The 21,869-nt window shown below is 38.8% G+C and overlaps 1 protein-coding gene across 2 annotated transcripts in view; it reads right to left on the bottom strand.

The window, feature by feature from the left end:
• PDE8B (phosphodiesterase 8B) overlaps positions 1 to 21,869 on the bottom strand; it is a 252,611-nt gene that overhangs the window by 17,284 nt on the left and 213,458 nt on the right. For both annotated transcript variants that reach the window (XM_034656401.1, XM_034656402.1), the window contains exons 11-12: positions 13,327 to 13,369; positions 9,449 to 9,526 (exon numbers count right to left, since the gene is read on the bottom strand). In XM_034656401.1, coding sequence (XP_034512292.1) covers positions 9,449 to 9,526; positions 13,327 to 13,369 — 121 coding nt within the window. The remainder of the gene's footprint in view (positions 1 to 9,448; positions 9,527 to 13,326; positions 13,370 to 21,869) is intronic.

The following is a 21,869-nucleotide window of genomic DNA, read 5'->3' as shown; positions in this document are numbered from 1 at the left end:
AGGATCCTGAGGTCCCATCTCACTTTCCCATTAATCACTGAAGCCCAACTTTGGCAGCTCTTAACTTTCAGTCCCCAGTTGTTGGCCATGTAACTGGATAACTGCAGTGTGGGAGAGGAAGCACAGGCCACAGTGGGGTGCAGATGACTGAGTCCACTCTCAGTAGTAATTAGGGCCAGGCGCTGGACCTACTTGAGCCCGTAGGTTCTTAACACCCAGAATCCAGTAATGGTTCTAGCTCTAATTTATAGAAATATTTTAAGTTAATTTTGAAATTATTTTTTTGTTCTTTTAAAATTCCAGTACAGTTTTAAAAAGCGTTAGTTTCAGGTGTATAATATAGTGATTCAACAATTCTATACATTACTCAGGGCTCATCATGGTAAGTGTACTCTTTGTCTCCATCACCTGTTCACTCATCCCCCCACCAGCCTCCCCTCTGGTAGCCACCAATTTGTTCTCTATAAGTAAGAGTCCGTTTTCTGTTTTTTGTGGGTTTTTCTTTTTTTGGATTTGCTTCTTACATTCCACATGAGTGAAATCATACAGTGTTTGTCTTTCTGACTGATTTATTTCGCTTCGTGTTATACTCTCCAGATCCATCCACATGGTTGCAAACAGCAAGATTCCATGCTTTGTTATGGCTGAGAAATACTACATTGTGTGTCTATGTGTATATATATCTATACATATATACCAATATCAATATATGATATATATCACATATAATATATATTACATCTTTATCTTTTTACTACATTGTGTGTATATAATGTATATTATATAATATACACACATCACACATAATACACATTACACATAATATACACACATATATTACACATAATATATACACAGACATCACATATACACACATTACAAACAACTTACATATTATGTATGCACACAATTACAACACACATCACATATATACACATTATATATGCACACATATATTACATATAATATACACACACATTACATGTAATATATACACACATATATGTGATATATATATTATATATATATATATATAAATATATATATATTATATATATGTTACATCTTTTTAAATCCATTCATCTATCAATGGACACTTGGGCAGCTTCCATAATTTGTCTGTTATAAATAATGTTGCAATAACCAAAAGGGTGCATTTATCTTTTTGAATCAGTGTTTTTGTATTCTATAGGTAAAGACCCAGTAGGGGCATTACTGGGTCTTATGGTAATTCTTTGAGGAACCTCCATACTTTTTTCCATGGCTGTACCAACCTGCATTCCCACCAACAGTGCACAAGGGTTCCTTTTTCTCCACATCCTCACCAAAACTTGTCACCCCTCATATTTCTAATTTTAGCCATTCTGACAGGTTTGAGGTGATATCTCATCATGGTTTTGATTTGCATTTCCCTGATGCTGAGTGATGTTGAGCATTTTTTCATTTGACTGTTGACCACTTGGATGTCTTGTCTGGATAAACACCGTCATGTCTTCTGCCCATTTTTAATCAGATTATTTGTGTTTTTGTTGTTGAGTTGTGTAAGTTTTTTTTAAAATGTATTTTGGATACTAACCTTTTATTGGATAGGTGCATTTGCAAACATATTCTTCCATTTAGTAGGTTGTCATTTAGTTTCTTGATTATTCCTTTTACTTTGCAAAAACTTTTAATCTTGGTATAGTCCGAATAGATTACTTTTTATTTCCCTTGCCTCAGGAGACATATTTAGAAAAATGCTTCTATGGCCAATGTCAGAGCAATTACTGCTTCTGCTCTCTTCCAGGATTTTTATGGCTCGAGGTCTCACATCTCTGTTTTACCCGTTTCGAGTTTGTGTGTATGGTGTGAGAAAGTGCCCAGCTTCATTATTTTGCATGTAGCTGTCCAGTTTCCCCAACACTATTTGTTGAAGAGACCTTTACTCATTGTATATTCTTTCCTGCTTTATCAAACATTAATTGACCATATAATCAAAGGTTTATTTCTGGGCTCTCCAACCTGTTCCATTGATTAATATATCTGTTTTGTGCCATACTATTTAGATTACCACAGCTTTGTAGCATATCCTGAAATCTGGGATTGTGATACTTCCAGTTTTGTTGTTCTTTTTCAAGACTGCTTTGGCTATTTGTGGTCTGTTGTGATTTCATACAAATTTTAGGATTATTTATTCTACTTCTGTGAAAAATGTTGGTATTTTGATAGGGATTGCATTAAATCTGTAGAATGCTTTGAGGAGTATAGACATTTTAATAATATTTGTTCTCCCAATCCGTGAGTATGCAATATCTTTCCATTCATTTGTGTCATCTTCAGTTTCTTTCATTAGTGTTTTATACTTTTCAGAGTATAGATCTTTCACCTCCTTGGTTAAGTTCATCTAGGTATTTTATTTTTGGTGCAATTATATATCAGTTTTCCTACTTTCTCTTTCTGCTACATTAGTGTATAGAAATGCAAAGGATTTAGATACATTGATTTTTTTATCCTGTGACCTTGCTGAATTCATTTATTAGTTCTAGAATTTTTTTGGGTCAAGTCTTTAGGGTTTTCTTTATATAGTATCATGTCATTTGCAAATAGTGAAAATTTTACTTCTTCCTTACGATTTTGGATGCCTTTTATTCCTTTTTCTTATCTGATTGCTGTGGCTAGTATTTCCAGTACTAGGTTTAATAAAAGTCACAGTGAACATCCTTGTTCTGTACCTGATTTTAGAGGAAAAACTCTTCTGCACTGAGTATGTTGTTACCTGTGGGTTTCTTATATGTCCTTTGTTATGTTGAGATATGTTCATCATGAATGCAGGTTGTACTTTGTCAGATGCTTTTTCTCAATCTATTGAAATGATATGGTTTTTATCCTTTCTCTTGTTGATATATCATGTTGACTGATTTGCAAATATTGAACCTCCCCTTGCATCCCAGTAATAAATCCCACTTGATTGTGATGAATGATTTTTTTAATGTACTGTTGAATTCATTTTGCTAATGTTTTACTTGGAGATTTTTGCATCTAAATTCATAAAAGATATTGGCCTGTAGTTCCCCCCCCCTTTTTTTTCTGTAGCATTTGTATCTGTTTTTTGTATCAGGGTATTACTCTCATAGAATGAATTTGGAAGTTTTCCTTCCTCTTCTATTTTTCTGGAATCATTTGAGAAGAATAGGTACTAACTCTTCTTTAAATGATTGGTAGAATTTACCCGTGAAGCTGTCTGGTCTTGAACTTTTGTTTGTTGGGAATTTTTTGATTACTGATTCAGTTTCATTGCTGGTAATTGGTCTGTTCAAAGTTTCTATTTCTTCCTGATTCAGTTTTGTGAGGTTCTAGGTTTCTAGTAATTTACCCATTTCTTCTAGGCCGTCCAGTTTGTTGGCATATAATTTTTAATAATATTCTCTTATAATTATATTTCTGTGGTTTTGGTTGTTACTCCTCTTTCATTTCTGAGTTTTGTTTTTTGTTTTGTTTTTAATCTGGGTAGAGGCTTATCAATTCTGTTGATCTTTTCAAAGAACCATCTCTTGGTTTCATTTTTTTCTTTTTTAGTTTTCATTTATTTCTGCCCTAATCTATTATTTCTTCCCTTCTACTGGTTTTAAGTTTGATTTGTTCTAACTCCTTTAGGTGTAATGTTAGGTTGTTTGAGATTTTTTTTTTCTTTCTTAAGGTAGGTCTATATTGCTATAAACTTCCGTCTTAGAACTGCTTTTGCAGTACCTGAAGATTTTGGACCATTATGCTTTCATTCTCATTTGTCTACATACATTTTCTTATTTCCTCTTTGATTTCTTAATGGACCCATTCATTGCTTAGTAGCATGTTATTTAACCTCCATGTATTTATGCTCTTTTCAGCTTTTTTCATGTGGTTGATTTCTGTTTTTCAGGCCTTGTGGTTGAAAAAAGATGCACGGTGTGACTTTGATCCTCTTGAATTTGTTGAAATTTGTTTTGTGGCCTAACTGGTGATTTTTTTCTGGAGAATGTTCCATTTACACTTGAAAAGAATGTGTATTCTGCTGTTTTAGGATGCAATGTTATGAATATATCTGTTAGATCAATCTGGTCCAGTGTATCATTCCAAGCCACTCTTTCCTTATTGATTTTCTGCTTGGATCAGCCTATTGATGTAAGTGGAGTGTCAAAGTCCCCTACAATTATTGTATTACCATCAATTACTTCTTTGTTATTAACTGCTTTATGTATTTGGGTGCTCCCATATTGGATGCATAATTATTTACAATTACTCTATCTTCTTGTTGGATTGTTCCCTTTATGAAATAGTATCTTTGTCTCTTGTTACAGTGTCTTAAAGTCTGTTTTTTTTCTAATATAGTCATCCTTACCCCAGCTTTTTTTTTTTTTTTCACTCCCATTTGCATGATAAATGCTTTTCCATCCCCTCACTTTCCATCTGCATGTGTCTTTAGGTCTGAAATGAGTGTCTTATAGGCAGCATATAAATGGGTCTTGTTTTTTTATCCATTCCATAATCTTATGTCTTATGATTGGAGTGTTTAGTTCAAAGTAATCATTTATAGGTATGTATTTATTGCCATTTTGTTACTTGTTTTATGGTTCTTCTCTGTTCCTTTCTTCTCTTCTCTCTTCTCTTATGGTTTGTTGGCTTTCTTTAGTGATATACTTGAATTCCTTTTTATTTTTTGCATATTACTGGGTTTTTAAAAAAGATTTATTTATTTTAGGGAGAGAGAACATGAGCTGGTGGGGGGAAGAGCAGAGGGAGGGAGAGAATCTCAAGCAGGGATTACTTAATGTAATCTATTTATGATAGGGATTTCATTTAAAATCAATTCAGTCTAAAAAAAATATATCTACCCACTGAGCACAGAGCCTCACTGGGGGTGGGAGTATGTGGTAGTTTGGGCTTTATCTCACGACCCTGAGATCATGACCTGAGCTGAAATCATGAGTGAGATACTTAACTGACTGAGCCACCCAGGCGCCCCTATTACTGGTTTTTGCTTTGTGGTTACCATTAGGTTTATATATAACATCTTATGCACATAGCAGTCTATATTAAATTGATGGTCACTTAATATGAACCCATTCTTTTCTCCTCAACTTCACTCCTATGTTTTAGGAATATGGTGACATCCTTTTAATTTTGTGACTCCCTTGACTGGGTTTTATATATATACACTTAGGTTTGCTGCTTTTGTGCTTCCTACATTTCATACTCTTGCTTATGGTCTTTTCTTTCCACTCAAAGACTCCCCTTTAACATTTCTTGTAGGGCTGGTTCAGTGGTGATGAGTCCCTTTAACTTTTGTTTATCTGAGAAACTCTCTCTCCTTCTATTCTTAATGATAGTCCTGCTGGATAGAGTATTCTTGGCTCCAGGTTTTTTTCTTTCAGCACTTTGAATATATCAAGCCACTTTCTTCTGGTCTGCAAAGTTTCTGAAAAATCAGCTGATATCCTTATGGGGTTTCCCTTGTACGTAATGGTTTTTCTTTTCTCTTGCTGCTTTTAAAATTCTCCCTTTCTCACTACTTTTTGTTATTTTCAATTAATATCCATCTTGGTGTTAACCTCCTTGGGTTGATTTTGTTGGGGGCTCTCTGTGCCTCCTGGATCACTTTTTCTGTTTCTTACCCCAATTTAGGAAGTTTTCAGCTATTATATCTTCAGATACATTTTCTGCTTCCTTCCCTCTCGCTTCTCCTCCTGGGATCCCTATAATGCAAATGTTATTAGGCTTATTGGTATCACTGAGTTCCCTAAGTCTATTTTCCTTTTTAATTATTTTGTTGTCTCTCCTCTTCAGCTTGATTGCTTTCCATTACTCTGTCCTCCAGGTCGCTGATCTGTTCCTCTGCTTCCTCTCGTCTGCTATTTATTCCATCTTGTGTATTTTTAATTTCAGTTATTGAGTTCTTCGTCTGTGGTTCTTTTTTAAGGTTTTTATCTTTTTCTTTAAGGGTCTCAACTGAGATCTTCCACTCTTTTCTGAAGTCCAGTGAGTATCTTTATGACCATTACTTTAAATTCTCTATCAGCCATAGTTCTTTTCTCTGTTTTGTTTAGCTCTGTTGCTATGATTTTGTCTTATTCTTTCAATTGGAACATATTCCTGTCTCCTCATTTTGTCCTTCTGTGTCTGTTTCTATGTATTAGGAAAAGTCAGTTACAACTCCTGCTTTTGAAAGTAGGAGCCTTGTGAAGGAGAGGTCCTGCAGTGCCCTGCAGTGCAGTGCCTCCTGTTCACCAGAACCTGGCACTTGAGGAGTCTTTCCTCTTTGTTGTATGCACTCTACTGTTGTGGCTGAGCTGCTTTTTCCTTTGGTCCAGTTGACTGCAATAGCTCTTGGCCTATTGTGCGTGGGGTTTGGTCCCTGGTGTTGTTAGTGGGCCAGTCTGGGGCTGCCTTGGGCTTGAGTTGAATCAAGCTAGGCATTTGCCAGAGAGGCAGGATCACAGACTTTCAGGGCACTTTCCCTGTGTTGTTCCCAGAGAAGCTTTTCTTGGCAGACAGGGCTTGCAGTCAGACTAGATGTCTGCCCCTAGCCCTCTGCTGGGGCTGCACTCAAACTGGTATGTGTGTTTATCTTCCCCTCTACCCAGAGCAGGAGTCACTTTGGAGTGGTGCTGGTCCCTGTTGGGGCTGCTTGCACCTGCTAGCCTTGCAGCACTGCTTTGGATGGGCTCTGGCCAAGGGCCTACTGGGAGGCAGCAGGTCCACAGGAGAATAGGAGGTCCGCAGTACAATTAGTCCAATCCAGCCCTCCTTTGGCAGCACCTGAAACCCTGGGCTGAGGCTGAGCTTGCTCAAGCCTCTGATGGCCTTCATTTGCTGAGTGCCCTGGGGACCCACAAAGCTGAGCCACCTCTGCTTCCAAATCCCTGGGGTTCAGTGTGGCCTTGGGCAAATCAAGCCGCTTGGGTCCATCACCTGTGCTTAAAATGGCAAGGCTTAGGGGCCTCAGGGCTACAAGTGTGAGGGCTCCAAGTAAGGGCCCCCTCTAACAACCACATCTGTCAGAGATGGGCCCTAAGGCCTGGTACTGTCCTTCCAGCTGTGCCACCAGGAATTGGGAAGAGGCACATCCCTTTCTGACTCAGGTGGACCCTACGTTTGAGTTTGTGTGGGTCTGCTGTATGAAGAGACCTGGAGCTGGGGCCTGGCTGGAGAGGGCGAGTTTGCCAGAAAACTCAAAGGGGAGATGCACCGTTAGCGAGCTAGGCAGTGAGCGTGGGCGCTCACCTGCTCTGGTTCCCGCAGGTGTCCACGTACCAAGGCTGTGGACTGGGAGACGAACTTGGTGCCTGCCAGCTCTTTTGTTTCAGGAGAAGTCTTCCAACGATCCCTGTCCCTCTAGCACACTTTCTGAGGTTAGTAAACAACCTCTTTCATGTATACCCCAGGCATTATTCAAGCTATTTCTGAGGGGCTGTTTATTGTGCTATCTCTTTAAGGGCAGGGACTCGGTTTCCTCTCACCCTCCTGGCTATCTCAGCGTCAACTGATTTTTAAAGTTCCAGATGTTAAGCCCACTAATTTTAAGAACTCACTAAATTTTGCCCTTTTGTTTTTCAAAGCCAGATGTTATGGGGATTCCCTGTGCCTGGGGTGCCTGGCATGATGGTCTTTTCTTTTCCCTCTCCAAGTCTGTGCCATCCCTCCCTCCCATGGGGCTGTTTAACTCCCAAACACGTCTCCACCCTTCCTACTCTCCTCTATGCGGACCCTTCTCTACATTTAGCTGTGGAGTTTGTTCTGCCAGTCTTTGAGTTGTTTTCTGGGTTAATTGCACTGGTAAAGGTTTTATCTAGCTATATCCATGGGAGGCGGTAAGGTAAGGGTCATTCTACTCAGCCATCTTCTCTTAATTTTTTTTTTTTGAACAGGTAATGCTTACATGTGGGTAGAAAATTCAGAGGAGAGAAGCTCTCATCAGATCTTCCTACCACTGCTTGTGAGGCAGGCAGGAGGGATAAAATCCTCATGCTACAGATGTGGTACCTTAATCTAGCCAGTATCAAGAGAGCCTTCCTGCTGCTCCGCCATTGTTGCAGCCCTCCTCTGCACCCTGCAACCCCACCTTCTCCATGTTCTGCAGAGATGATGATCCCATCTCGAACTCTACGCTGAAAGTCGAGCTAACCCAGTTCAAATTCTCTCATCCGTCATCCTCTCCATCTAAAATGTTCTACGAACATCTTGCTTTACATTCTTCGCCCCAGTCCTGTGCATGCCCTGTGATTTATCCATCTTCCTCTATGAATTATTCATCTTGTCTCTAGAGTCTTCGGTCCTAGTTTAGCCACTTCCCTCATACTCAGGTTTCGCACTATGACCCAAAGGATTGAAAAGTCCTTCACTTGCCCTTCCTGTTTACTCCCTGAAGTTACCACCCTACTTCTATCCTCTCTACCTCAGTGACTAACCACCCCTCCTCATGTCCCTAGAATGAACATGTGAAATTCACTAGTTCTCAGTTTTTAAGCTCGCCGATCTCTGCAGCATTTCTACTGCTGGCCATCTCCTTTCTCTTGCTCCCCTCTTGTTCCTCGGTCGCCGCCAGCTCTCCTGTGCTCTTCACTGGCCCTATTTCTCCTGCCTCTCCTCTCACTGCAGGTGTGCCTTCAAGTCTTGGTCTCAGACCCTCTTTTCTTTTCTCTCCTCTTTCTCTTCCCCTGCCTCCATCACACACACACACACACACACACACACACACCCCTTAGAGATTTCCCCCTACTCACAGCTTCATCTGTCACCTCTAGGACTCCTGAATCCATATTTCTAGCCCTGAATACCTGTCTTACATTTTACCTTCCTTCCCATCTCCACTAAAATAAAACTCATCATTTTCTCAACTCCCCATCCTAGCCATACATGGAGACTACTGTTTTTGAAAATTACTCATTTTTCCCAGGTACCTAGGACTGAAATTTCAGAGTCATCTTTGACTTTGCCATCGCCCTGCAAATCCAAATGATTACTTAGGCCTGACTGAACTCAAATAATGTTCTGGTAAATTCTGCTTTGCAGGATTTCTGCAAAGTTCTGTCTCACAGTTCTTCTGTGACATTTTATGAAGGGTTAGGGTATGTAACCGGTACACTGCAAACTGGGTTTGCATTGACGCTGGGAAGCCAGGACTCTAGGGTTCCCTCTCTGCCACTAGAGTGACCTAGCTGTCAGATTCTGAGCAGCTCTGGTGGTTATGTGGCTCAACACACTTTAGGCCATCAAGGAATAAGCATATGAATCATTTCAAAGAGAAGACAAAGACTGTGAAAAGTAAAAAAAGAATAAAAAGGCCTAAGATTTTTTAGTGTATAGAGACAGAAAGCAATTTCATTAAAACCCTACTACTTGGGGTTTTGTTTATATGCTGACAAGTTCTTGAGTATACTCCTCTGTCATCATCTTATACTTTAAAAAGGTCAAGGAAATCCAAAAAACTTCTTACCATCACTGCCTCGAGAGGATATCGATTTCACATCAATGGACTCTTTCCTTCTGTTCTTGTATCTGAGTGAATGAGACTCTAAGGATTTCAAATTAGTAACAGAAAGTGAGTAGTTTTCAGCTTATTTACAGGTGAAATTTAGACATATTTCCCCCTCATTATCTGAAGAAAATGAGGTTCCTTTCTAAGCACTACAAAATATTCTCAAGGAACAGCAAACGACTTTTTCTTCAAATCATCAACACAAATTACCAGTCATATTAATTGTAAAACGATACTCTTTTCTTGCGGCATCCCATTATAGCGTGGTAACAGAGCTTATTAACAAGGGCTTTTTATAAAAGTTTCATTAATAAAATACATTTTTAAAAATAAACATTAAAAGGGGTGCCTGGATGGCTCAGTCGGTTAAGTGTCTGACTCTTGATTTTGGCTCAGGTCATGATCTCAGGTCATGAGAGCCCTGTATTGGGCTCCGCACTCAGTAGGGAGTCTGCCTGAGATTCTTTCCCTCTGCTCTGGCCCCCCACTTGCACACGTGTGTGCGTGAGCTCTCTCTCCCTAAGATAAATAAATCTTTAAAGAAATAAACATTAAAAATTGGGGTAAATTTTGGGGGGTTCATTTCAACCAGAAGGACAATGTAACCGGGTGGGAAGGCTTTTATGGGGATATCTGTGGAAAAATAAAATACTAGTGAAATGCAGAGAAAGTTGAATTTATTTGAGAAACTAATATGGAGTAATTTAAGGCCCCTCCGAAAGTTCAGACCTCCAGATGGTGCTCTAGGTTCTCCTGAGGATGTCACTTCATCAAATGACATACTTCCAATCCCAGGAAAGAAGAGAAGGCATGTTTTCAATCCCAACAGTTTCCATAACTTAACTCTTGCTTTTGTCCCTATTTTCTGAGGGGGGGGGGAAGCAGTTAAATTCTACCTAAGTCTTTGCTGACTTTGAATTTAACACTCAGAATGTGCTGTCACATTAATCCAAGACTGAAGCTCACAGTGCACGCTACCAGTCAGGACCAAGATATCAAAATGGCAGGGCAGCAGCGCTGGCTTCAGACATGAGCATCTTCAGGGCACCAGATGCTATGGAGTAACCCAGTGGTGAGGAGAGAAACTTAACCTACACAAATTGCTCCTTACTGGGCTAAGACAGGAGGCAGACATGCAGGTTCAGCAGGGAGAACACGTTTCTCAGACACCAATATTCCAAGAGAGAAAAAAAAATTCCAATGTTCATATTCCAAGAAAGAAAGAAAAAAAAAGATGCAATAATGCTCTTTTAAGGATTGTCTATTAGTACCGAAAAAGGTACAAGAGAGAACAGTAGTTAAGAAAATGACCTCCAGAGCCCAACTGCCAAAGTTCAAGTCTCCACCATGCCATCTACTAGGTGTGTAACCTTGGGAATGTTATTTCTCTGTGTCTCAATATCCACATCTCTCAAGTGGAGATGGTCACAGCACCTCATTCACAGGCTGTCGGGAGACATAACAGAGTTAATCCGTGGTAGCGGCTAGCACAGTGCCTGCCACACAGTAAGTATGTGGTTCATGCTGGCTAGCAGTGTTAATTACATCTGTTCATTTGCAAATATACCTTCTTTCTAGGCACACGTGGGATCATGTTATAATATTGTTCTACTATTTGCTGTTTTCACTTCAAAATATGTCTTAAATACTTTCTTTTGGATCACGTTTTTAACCATTTAGTGTCCTAAAAACTCTGATTCAATTTAAAAAAGTTAAATCAATAACTAAACCTAAATTATATTTATACAGCATAAAGTAAAAACCAGAACTATTATGAAGTTGATCTGAGCACCATAACCATACAGCCATGTCTTAAATGATATAACTTACGATATTTACACTGTCCCTTTGCCTCATTTTGTCTTCCAGATTCTGCCTTTGCAATTCTCCTGGTCTTAGATAGGAGTTTCAGTATTTATCAAGACATCCATGGGTAGCAGTACTTTAAATGACTTTGTTAGGATCACATGGCATCTTTCAAACCCTGAAAAACTAACAGTGGTCACTCACAAGACCTCTTCAAGGACTTTAAGTCCTCTTGAGGGACTTAATAATCTCATGCTCCTAACACTCATTTACCATATAATAAATTAAATCTAACTTAATAAAGATTTACGATTACATTCAAGATTTTAAAAACTCAAGAATTCCTTAAAATTTAGTTTCTAAATAAAACTAAAGTAGGAAAGTTAGTCTCACAGCTGGCTGGCTGAATTCTAAATCATTCACTAGAAATTATTCAAAGATATCTAATGCTTATTCTTCCTGATTTTATCTCAGCTAAAACTAAGAGAATATAACAATAGAAATTATTAAAAGTTTGGAGAAATTATTCTTCCATAAAGGCCATTTAAATCAAATGATTCATTATTCATTATCCCTACAGATGCTTGATCTTGTGGAATGAATTTAAAAACTAGAGAAAATAAGGATAAAGGAGATTCAAACAAAGTTATTCAATGACAAAAAGGGATATAATATCACAATTTTTAAAAAAATAACTAACATTGACTAAGCCCCTACTCTGCACCAGACGTTGTGTTTCAATCTCTAAGTATAGAAGTTATCTGATCATTACAACAATTCCGAAAGCTACATAGGGTGATCCTCATTTTACCCGTGAGAAAACGTAAACTGGGAGAGACTACGCAGGTAGCTCAAAGTCAAAGAGCTAGTCAAATGGTGGAACCTATGTCTTGTAAGATGGGACAGTTTCAACTTAGCCATGTTCGTGAGCATTTTTATGAGTGTACTATGTGCAAGGCAATGCTGGGCCCTGTAAAGGATATGAAATTGCAACCGTTTTTCGCACCCAAAAGCTCATAAGTTAGTTAAAATATTACCCCTGCTATAAGTGATACAAGAAATAAACTAAAACATCAGAGAGTGACAGGCAGAGACAGAGACAGAGAGACAGAGACATACCCTGAGGGAGGGAAAGGGAAGGGGAGAGTAAGGAAAAGGGTAGGGGAATGGAAGGACGATACCCATCAGTTAAATGTTAGGTACTGTTAGGTATTATATACACTTTCCCCTTCAGTCTCCCAAGCAACAACGAGATGGACACTGTTAATTCATTTTACAAGCAAAGACACTAAAACTCAGAAGGATCAAATTAAGTCTGAGTATGTTAAAATATGGACCATCCCAGAATCAAGGAGAGGGACTAAATTGTAGCCCAGGGTCTAACCTTATGCATTAGTGGCTGGGAAAACCACTAACAGAGCAAAGAAGGTCATGTGTGTATGCAGGAACAAGAATTTAAAATCTTTGAGAGCAGACTGTTTTTTCCCCTCTAATAATCAGAGAATTCCAGACCTTTCAAATGCAATAGTCATCTGGTCTAACCCTCATTTGAGGGTAGAGGAAATAAAGGGTCAGACAGAGCACAGCCTGAGGTATAAAGCGAGGGAGTGGGGACTGAAGTGGTTCCTCGGTGCTCTTGACTTCCCGGACAGGGCGGTCGCGCCTTCTAACCACCTGGTCACCGAGAGCTACGAGGGCAGGGTGGACTGGCCAGGGTTTAACAACATTGGGTCTCCCCTGGACTTCTGGGCCAGTCTCTCTTCTGGGTTTATTTGCCCTACAAATTCTCTAGCCAGTGAAATGAAACAGGATGGGGAAGGCATTCAGTAGGAAAGGTTGCCGGGCATCAAAAGTCCACAGTTTTGAAAGGACCTGCTTTTATTCCGGCTCTCCAGCCTTCCAGCAGCAGCAGAATTAGCAATCCAAATGCTGGGGTGGTGAGTATCAATCTAGATTCCTTCAGAGTAATTTATAGACTTGAACCCACCAGTGCCCCTGGAGTGTGTAAGAGTGAAATTGAAGTTTCTCACCTGTCTGAGAATTGTCTCCTGAATCACGATGAAGCTTGTGAAGCTAAAGTTCAAAAGTTTGGTGAAACAAGAGAAAGAAATTTTAAATATGGTATTGCTACATTTCCAGCCAAACAATTTCATTAAAAAGCTCTGAAGATTCGAGGAATCAAGAAGTGACACAGATAATATGAACAGATGAAAGATTTACACCAGGTGATAATACTACACACGCTCCGTTACAGTCAGACGCTTAGAGACTGCCCGCCGGACAGCGAGGAGACGCCCACGGGACGTACTTCCTACCGAGGACGTCTGCGTCTCCACTCAGCTGCGGCCATTTTGACCATTGCAGAAATGCGGAAAGACAAAAAGCTGTAACAAAAGTTTTTATAAGGCTAATATATAACCTATTTAGATTTCAGACATGTTATAAAATTTTTCGGTAGTATAAAAGTAATCTGAATTTAAGCCTAGGATTTTTAAAAACCTCTCTAAAAAGCTCTTCAAGTGTTCCTCAGTTACGGACAGAGTTGATTTACAAAATATTTATTCACAAAGAGATAGGAACTTTGGATGCAGCTTAACACCTAGTTCCTTCTCATTATCAAATTTTTGTGTGTCGTAATGATTTTATGCTAATGTGCAATAAATGTCTGTCAAATGATCAAGTCGTTAATACTAGAAAATAATAAACCTGCTTTGGGATTTTGCATGTTTTCTGTTTATAACTAAGACACTGTTATTGAGGTGCACCTAGCTATATCACGCTTAAAATCATGCTCCTTTGCTGCTAAATCATCCATTTCCAGTTGCTTGGACAATCAAGTCTTTGTACATAGTCAATGAATGGGATAAGCTAACTTGAACAACAAGACAGATAACTGTGCAGGGCTAACTCTGAAGGAGGTTAGTTTGGTTTAGCGACACCAACTGTAATAGCCATAAATTCCCTATGCATCAGATGACAGGTACACTGCTCCAGCTTAACCCAACCATAGAAAAATAATCACGTAAAACTGAAGTGTTAAAAAAAAGGGGGGGGCTTTCTATTGTCTCATTCCACGTAGTCCAGTCCACATAATTACAGAAACAACTACATGGCCGGCCTGTGTGAGGTCTTGGTCAAAATGTGACTAAGGGCTCTGACACATTTATCCCATAATTATGGGACCTTGTTAGTACTGTGAGCAACGGTTTTATGTTTTTTCTTTTCAGATAAAGACCATTTGCTACAAAGCTGCTAAGTGCAGTGTGAATTTTTGATACTATACCAAATGAATACAAATTTGCCTTGCAAATTATTTTCTCAGTCAGCTTTAGCTCAGAACCAAGTAATCTTAAACTACTTGGCTTTTCTCTCTGAATCAAAATACATCTCTGCTTTAGGAGAGATGCGCTAGGCCTCCTCAGAGCTCCCGGGCTCAGGTTCTCTCCATTCCTCTTCTGAATACCACCTCCTCCCCCACCCCATTTACAACTGAAGATTCACTTGGATGAAAACATTCTTCAACAATTCCAACTTTTTTTCTTGGAGGTCTAAACCCACCAATCATTTACAACTTGCCATGAATGATTCCACTAGAATTATTTTCTCACATTTCTCATCTGCGCTCTCTGAGGAAGTCATCAGGGAAAGAGCTGCTCTGTAGTTGGCTGTTCTCCAGTAGGCAACCTTGGCGGGGGGNCGGGGGGGGGGGGGGGGGGGTTAACCTAGGCCTGAGGACTGTGGCGTAGGGAGAGAGATGGAGTGGCTATCCCGTCACAACAGCACCGTCTCCTACACGTCTGCCATGTGCTAGCACCTTCACACGTGCCATCAGGCTAGTCAGGACAATACCCTGCAAAGAAGGAAGGACCCTCATTCCTCTGACAGATGGGGAAACTGAGGTTTCACTTGCCTGAGCCTCCCAGCTAGTACTCGACAGCACGCAATTTCCAACCCGATCATCTGGCTCTAAAGCCACTTTCTCCGTCACAGTGCTCTCTACAGGGAGAACCCAGATGGGAAACTCTGGGCCCAGGCCTGTGAAGCTGGGGTCTGAGGACAGCAGCCTCTGTGTGAGAGCAGGGCAGCTGTTCGGAATATAATTTTCCTTGAAATTTTGGGGAAGGCTTGACTCTCTGCTATCGATGTTTTGTCACATCTATGCTAAAGCAAAGCAATCATAATTCAATGTCCCCATGTCAACAACTGTCTATGGAGTGTTTTTGTTTTTCCTTTTGTGAAAGAAAGCTTAAAGTATAAAATGTGTCCATGTGAAGTCATGACTGGAATTTGGGATCCGTGTGTCCCTGGGGGAACCCAAAGCTTTAGCACTAAGTTCCTACAACGTAAATACTGCTGGCCTTGGCCTGCACTGCTCCCGCGAGAGCTCAAAGCTGGAATCTTTTAGCAAGTCCTTGGAAGCTTACACCTTGTTTTGGTGGGGTGGGGAATTTATCAATTCAAACCTTTAATTATTTAAAATGTTATAGGTTCCCACAAATGTTGCTGTCCTTGTGCTAAATGCTTTGTTTACAAAAACTTGATCATGCTTGGCTCTAAAAGGCACTAATAATTCTGGGTTCTGTGTGTATGTGCATGGGAGAGAGAGATTTCAGGGTCATCTGATTGTTTTCCTCTTCAGGAATAACCACTTAAAAATTTTATTTTCTCTACACACCCACCACAGTGTCTAAAACTAAAAAGAAATTCTGTCAAGGCTGTGGAACAACCGGAACTCTCATACACTGCTGGAGAGAACAGAAAATTGTACATTGCTCTGAAAATAGGTGTGGCAGTTTCTTATAAAATTAAACATACACCTATGACCCAGCTCCTCAGTATTCAGTTCAACTCCTAAGCATTTACCCAAGATAAACAAAAACATATGTTGTTCACAAAAAGACTTCTCTAAGAATGTTCAAAGGAGCCCAAAATTGGAAACACCCCAGAAGTTCATCAACGAGGGAAACACACTGTGGTCAACTGATACAATGGCATACACTTCAGCAATAAAAAAGAAAAACGAAAAAAATTACAGATATATACAACATAGCTGCATCTCAAAACATGGCGATGAGTCACAGAAGACAAACATAACAGCGTAGACACTGTACGCAACTCTAGGACAGGCAAAACTCATCTGTGGTTAAGTATTCAGAACAGTCTTCCCTTTAGGAGTGGGCAGGGTAGGAGCAGAGGCAGGGATAACTGGCAAGGCCAGGAGAGAACTTTTGGGATGGTAGATTTGGGACCTTGATGGCCCTGGGTTACAGAAGAATGTGCATTTGTCAAAACTCAAGGAATGTCACTATATATAATTTTCACCCAAAAAATGAAAAAACCTGGAAACAAGCTTTAAACGCTAGTTAATAACGCACATGGTAAAGTGCCAAGGGGTGAAATGTCCTGATATCTGTAACTTAGTTTAAAATCAAAGAATAAGATGGACTGATGAATAAATCAAGGATAGATGGACAGATAGATGATCAAGCAAAATGGTCATTACAGAACATAGGTGGTGGCTGCATGTGTATCTACTTACAATTCTTCTGACTCTCATATAGGTCTGAAAAATTTCATAATAAAATGTGGGGAGATTATATATTTAGCTGAGAATATGGAAGGATGGCTAAAAATTGCAAGTCTGAACTATAATGTAAAAATCTGTAAAAATAAATAGGATGAAGGCAATTGAGAACAACTTGAAACTGAGCAAGGTGAATTACATGTCATGGTCCCTGGGACTCCTGACCTACCATGAGCCTGGGCATGAAAATGATGTTCCACTTCAAACCGTAACTAGTGAATTGTAAAGAGCAGCTGTTTTAGAATCATAGATTTACCCAGTTAACTGCTTAATAGATGGATTTTAATGATTTCACTGGCTGATTTTATGAATTATATAGTTATGAGTGAACCTAAATTCTCTTACATCTTATGGGGGAAAAACCCTGAGAAATAATTACATGGAAACAACACTCTTAATCCAATATGTTAAAATTAATTTTTTAAAACTGTAAAACCATGAGACTTTTTAGCAGTTAAAATGAGTCAAGGCTAGGATCGGTGCAATAATAAACAAGCAAGCAAATAAACACTTGAAAACTCCTTCAACCTTCATTTCAGAATCACCCTGGGAATGTGAACAACATTTCATAGAAATGTCCAAGGCTGCTTTTGTCATTACGGAATGGCCAAGTCATCAAATGCATCAGTTTCAATTAAAATCACCAGATTCCCAGTATATAAGCCTGGGGGTCCATATTTAATGCTTCCTTTTCTCTCCCCCCGCCTACTCCATCATCAAATCTAGGAAAATCTCCCTTCTCAATACCTCTGGGATTGCAACCTTCACCTCTCTCTACTGCCCACATGCAGACGATTGTCAGCTCTCAACTCACCTCAGCCATGCCCCCCCAGCCCAGTCCATTCTCAACTCTTCAACCAGTGTAACCTAAACTACATTTAATCCTGTCATCCTCCTGCTTAAAACTCGCACCTCCCTTGGGGCGCCTGGGTGGCACAGTGGTTAAGCGTCTGCCTTCGGCTCAGGGCGTGATCCCGGCGTTATGGGATCGAGCCCCACATCAGGCTCCTCTGCTATGAGCCTGCTTCTTCCTCTCCCACTCCCCCTGCTTGTGTTCCCTCTCTCGCTGGCTGTCTCTATCTCTGTCGAATAAATAAATAAAATCTTAAAAAAAAAAAAACTCGCACCTCCCACTGGTCTTAGAGTCAGCCTCATGGGACAGACTGGCTATGGGGCTTTGCACTGTGGCCTGGTCCCTGCTGCTCCACTGGGCTCTTGTCTTGCAGGCCACACTGGCCTCCATTCCACCCCTCTAGTTTTCCCAGGCTCCTCACTACCACAGAGCTTTTACACATGTGACTCCTCTGCCCAGGAGCATCTTCCAAATCCACTCTCCTCCCTTTGCCTCTTTGCCCTCTAGATCTTCACCAAAAGGTAATTTCCACAGGGAAGCCTTCCCCTCCTCAAATAAAGAAATCATAAATAAATAAATAAATAAATAAATAAATAAATAAATAAATAAATAAAATGTCAAAGTTTAAAAATAAAGAGTATTTTAAAAGCTGGAAGAAACAAGTAGTTACATAAAAGGGAAACCCCATGAGGTTATCAGCTGATTTTTCAGCAGAAATGTTTCAGGCTAAAAGGGAGTGGCATAATATATTCAAAGTACTGAAAGGAAAAAAACTTGCCACCAAGAATACTATGCATGGCAAAATTATCATTCAATATTGAAGGAGAAATAGAGCTTCCCCAGCGAAAAAGTTAAAAGCATTCATCACCACTAAACCTGATTTAGGAGAAATGTTAAAAGAACCTCTTTAAGTGGAAAAGAAAGGGCCATAATTATAAGAATACTATGAAAGGAAATGAGAGTCACAAAATAAAAATTTCTAAAAAGATGTGCACATACATAAAATGGCAAGTGGGATAGTAAAATAAAGTTCTTTCAGAATATGTCAAACTTAAGTGACCATCACCTTAATATAGACTATTATATACTTCAGAAACCTCGTAATAGATACACATACACAAAAAGAGAAAGTCAAGCATAACACTAGAGAAAGTAAAAAACATACGGACAGAGAACGAGATAAGAAAGGAATAGAATACTAATAGAAAAACGAGAAAACGACAAAACGGTAGTAAGTACTTATCAATAATTACTTTTAAATATAAATGGTCTAACGGTTCCAATTGAAAGACACGGGGGACTGAATAGATAAAAAAGAAGAACAATACCCATCTACATGCTTCCTAAAAAGAGATTCACTTCAGACCTAAAGACACAACCAAACTGAAGTGAAAGGGTGGAAAACATGTTTCATGTAAATGGATGTGAAAAAAAAATAAATTTAATAAAGCCAGGGTAGCATACTTGTATCAAAGTAGACTTTAAACAAAAGACTGCAACAAGAGACAAAGGAGGACACTACACAATAAAGGGATCAACCCACCAAAAGGATATAATTATGTTAAATATCTATGCACCAACAAATTTAAGTATCTATGCACCCAACATTGAACCACTTAAATACAGAAAGCAAATATTAACAGGCCGGTGATGGGTATTAAGGAGGGCACATATTGCATGGTGCACTGAGTGTTATATGCAAATAATGAATCATGGAACATTGCATTAAAAACTGGGGATGTACTGTATACTGACTAATATAACAAAATAAAAGAAAGCAAATATTAACAGACATAAAGGAAGAAACTGACAGAAATACAGTAATAGTAGGGGACTTTAACACCCCACTTACATCTATGGATAGATCATACAACAGAAAACCAGTAAGAAAACAGTGGTTTTGAACAACACATTACACCAGATGGACTTAACAGATACATACAGAATAATTCATCCAAAACAGTATAATCACATTCTTTTCAAGTGCTTATGGTACGTTCTCCATGATAGATCACATGTTAGACCTCATAACAAGTCTCAATAAATTTAAGAACAGTGAAATAATATCTGGCATCTTTTGCATCCACATAGTATCAAACCAGAAATCACTTACAAGAAAAAAAAAACTTGTAAAAACCACAAAGATGTGGAGGCTAACCCAACGAACCACCAATGAGTCAACAAACAAATCAAAGAGGAGACCAAAAAAATACCTAGAAAAACTTGAAGATGAAAACATTGGTCTCAAATCTCTGGGACACAGTGAAAGCACTTCTAAGAGGGAAATTTATAGTGATACAGACCTCTCTCTAAAAACAAGAAAAATCCTAATAATCTGACCTTATACCCTAAAGGACCTAGAGAAAGAAAAACAAATGAAACCAAAGTTAGTAGAAAAAAGGAAAATATGAAAGAGCAGAAATAAAAGAAATAGAGACAAAAATACAGTAGAAAAGATCACTGAAACCGAGTTGGTTCTTTCAAAAGATAAAAAAAATTGATAAACCTTTACCCTCATTAAGATAAAAAAGAAGACCCAAGTAAGTAAAATCAGAAATGACAAAGAAGTAACAACTGATACCACAGAAATACGAGAGCCCTATTAAAAATTATACGCCAACAAATTGGACAACCTAGAAGAAATGGATAAATTCCTAGAAACATATAATCTTCCCAAATTTAATTAGGAAGAAATAGGAAATCTCAACAGATTGATAGCTAGTATGAAATTGAATCATTAACCAAAAATTCCCAATAAAGAAAAGTCCAGGACCACATGGATTCACAGTGAATTCTACCACCCATTTAAAGGAGAGTTAATACCTATTCTTCTCAAATTATTAGAAGGAAACAGAAGGAAAGCTTCCAAATACATATACAGGGCCAGCATTACTCTAATACCAAACCAGGCACTAGACAAACAACAATAGAAAACAACTACAGGCCAATATCCCTGATAAACACAGAGGCAAAAATCTTCAACAAAATATTAACAAACTGAATTCAACAATACATTAAAAGAAGCATGCACCATGATGAAGAAGGATTTATTCTGGAGAGTCTAGGATGGTTTAATACCTGGTGAAATTAATAAATGACAGATCAACTAAATAAAGGATAAAAATCACATGATCTTCTCAATAGATGCAGAAAAAGCATTTGACAAAATCTAACATCCACTCATGATAAAAAACTCTCAACAAGGTGGATATAGAGGGAACCTCAGCTTAATAAAGGCTATATACAACAAACACAATTAAAATTACACTCAGTGTTGAAAACCTAAAAGCTTTACCTCTAAGATAAGAAACATGACAAGGATGTCTGCTCGTACCATTTTTATTCAACATAGTAATGCAAGTCCTTGCAGCCATCAAACAAGAAATAAAATATATCCAAAGAATAAGAAGTCAGACTGTCAGTCTTTGCCAAGGGCATACTATACATGGAAAACCCTAAAGACTCCATCAGAAACTATTAAAAGTAATGAGTGAATTCAGTAAAGTTGCAGGATACAAAATACACAAACATCTGTTACATTTCTACACACTAATATCAAAGTAACAGAAAAAGATATTAAGAAAATAATTCCATTAACAGTTGCATCAAAAAGAAAAAAAATATCTAGGACTAAATTGAACCAAAGAGATGAAAGAGCTATACTGTGAAAACTATAAAACACTGATGAAAGAAGACAACACAAACAAATGGAGAAGCATTCCATGCTCGTGGACTGAGAGAACAATGCTACACTGTGCATACTACCCAAGGCACTCTACAGACTCAGCGCAATCTCTATCAAAATACCAACAGCATTTTTCACAGAATTACAACAGTTATTAAAATTTGTATATGGAACCACAAAAGGCCCTGAATAGCCAAAGCAATCTTAAGAAGAGAATCTGAAGGTATCACAATTCCAGATTTCAAGACATGCTACAAAGCTATAATAATTACAAGAGTATAATGGCACAAAAAAATAGATACCTAGGGCAATGGAACAGCATAAGGAAGCCCAGAAATAAACCTGCACTTACATGGTTGATTAGTCTATGACAAAGGAGGCAAGAATACACAAAGACAGTCTCTTCAATAAATGATGTTGAGGGGAGGTTAAGATGGCGGAGGAGTAGGGG

Source organism: Ailuropoda melanoleuca, chromosome 3 (genome assembly GCF_002007445.2).
Source record: "Ailuropoda melanoleuca isolate Jingjing chromosome 3, ASM200744v2, whole genome shotgun sequence".
NCBI classification, from domain to species: Eukaryota; Metazoa; Chordata; class Mammalia; order Carnivora; family Ursidae; genus Ailuropoda; species Ailuropoda melanoleuca.
This window is presented reverse-complemented; position numbering and strand designations above follow the sequence as displayed.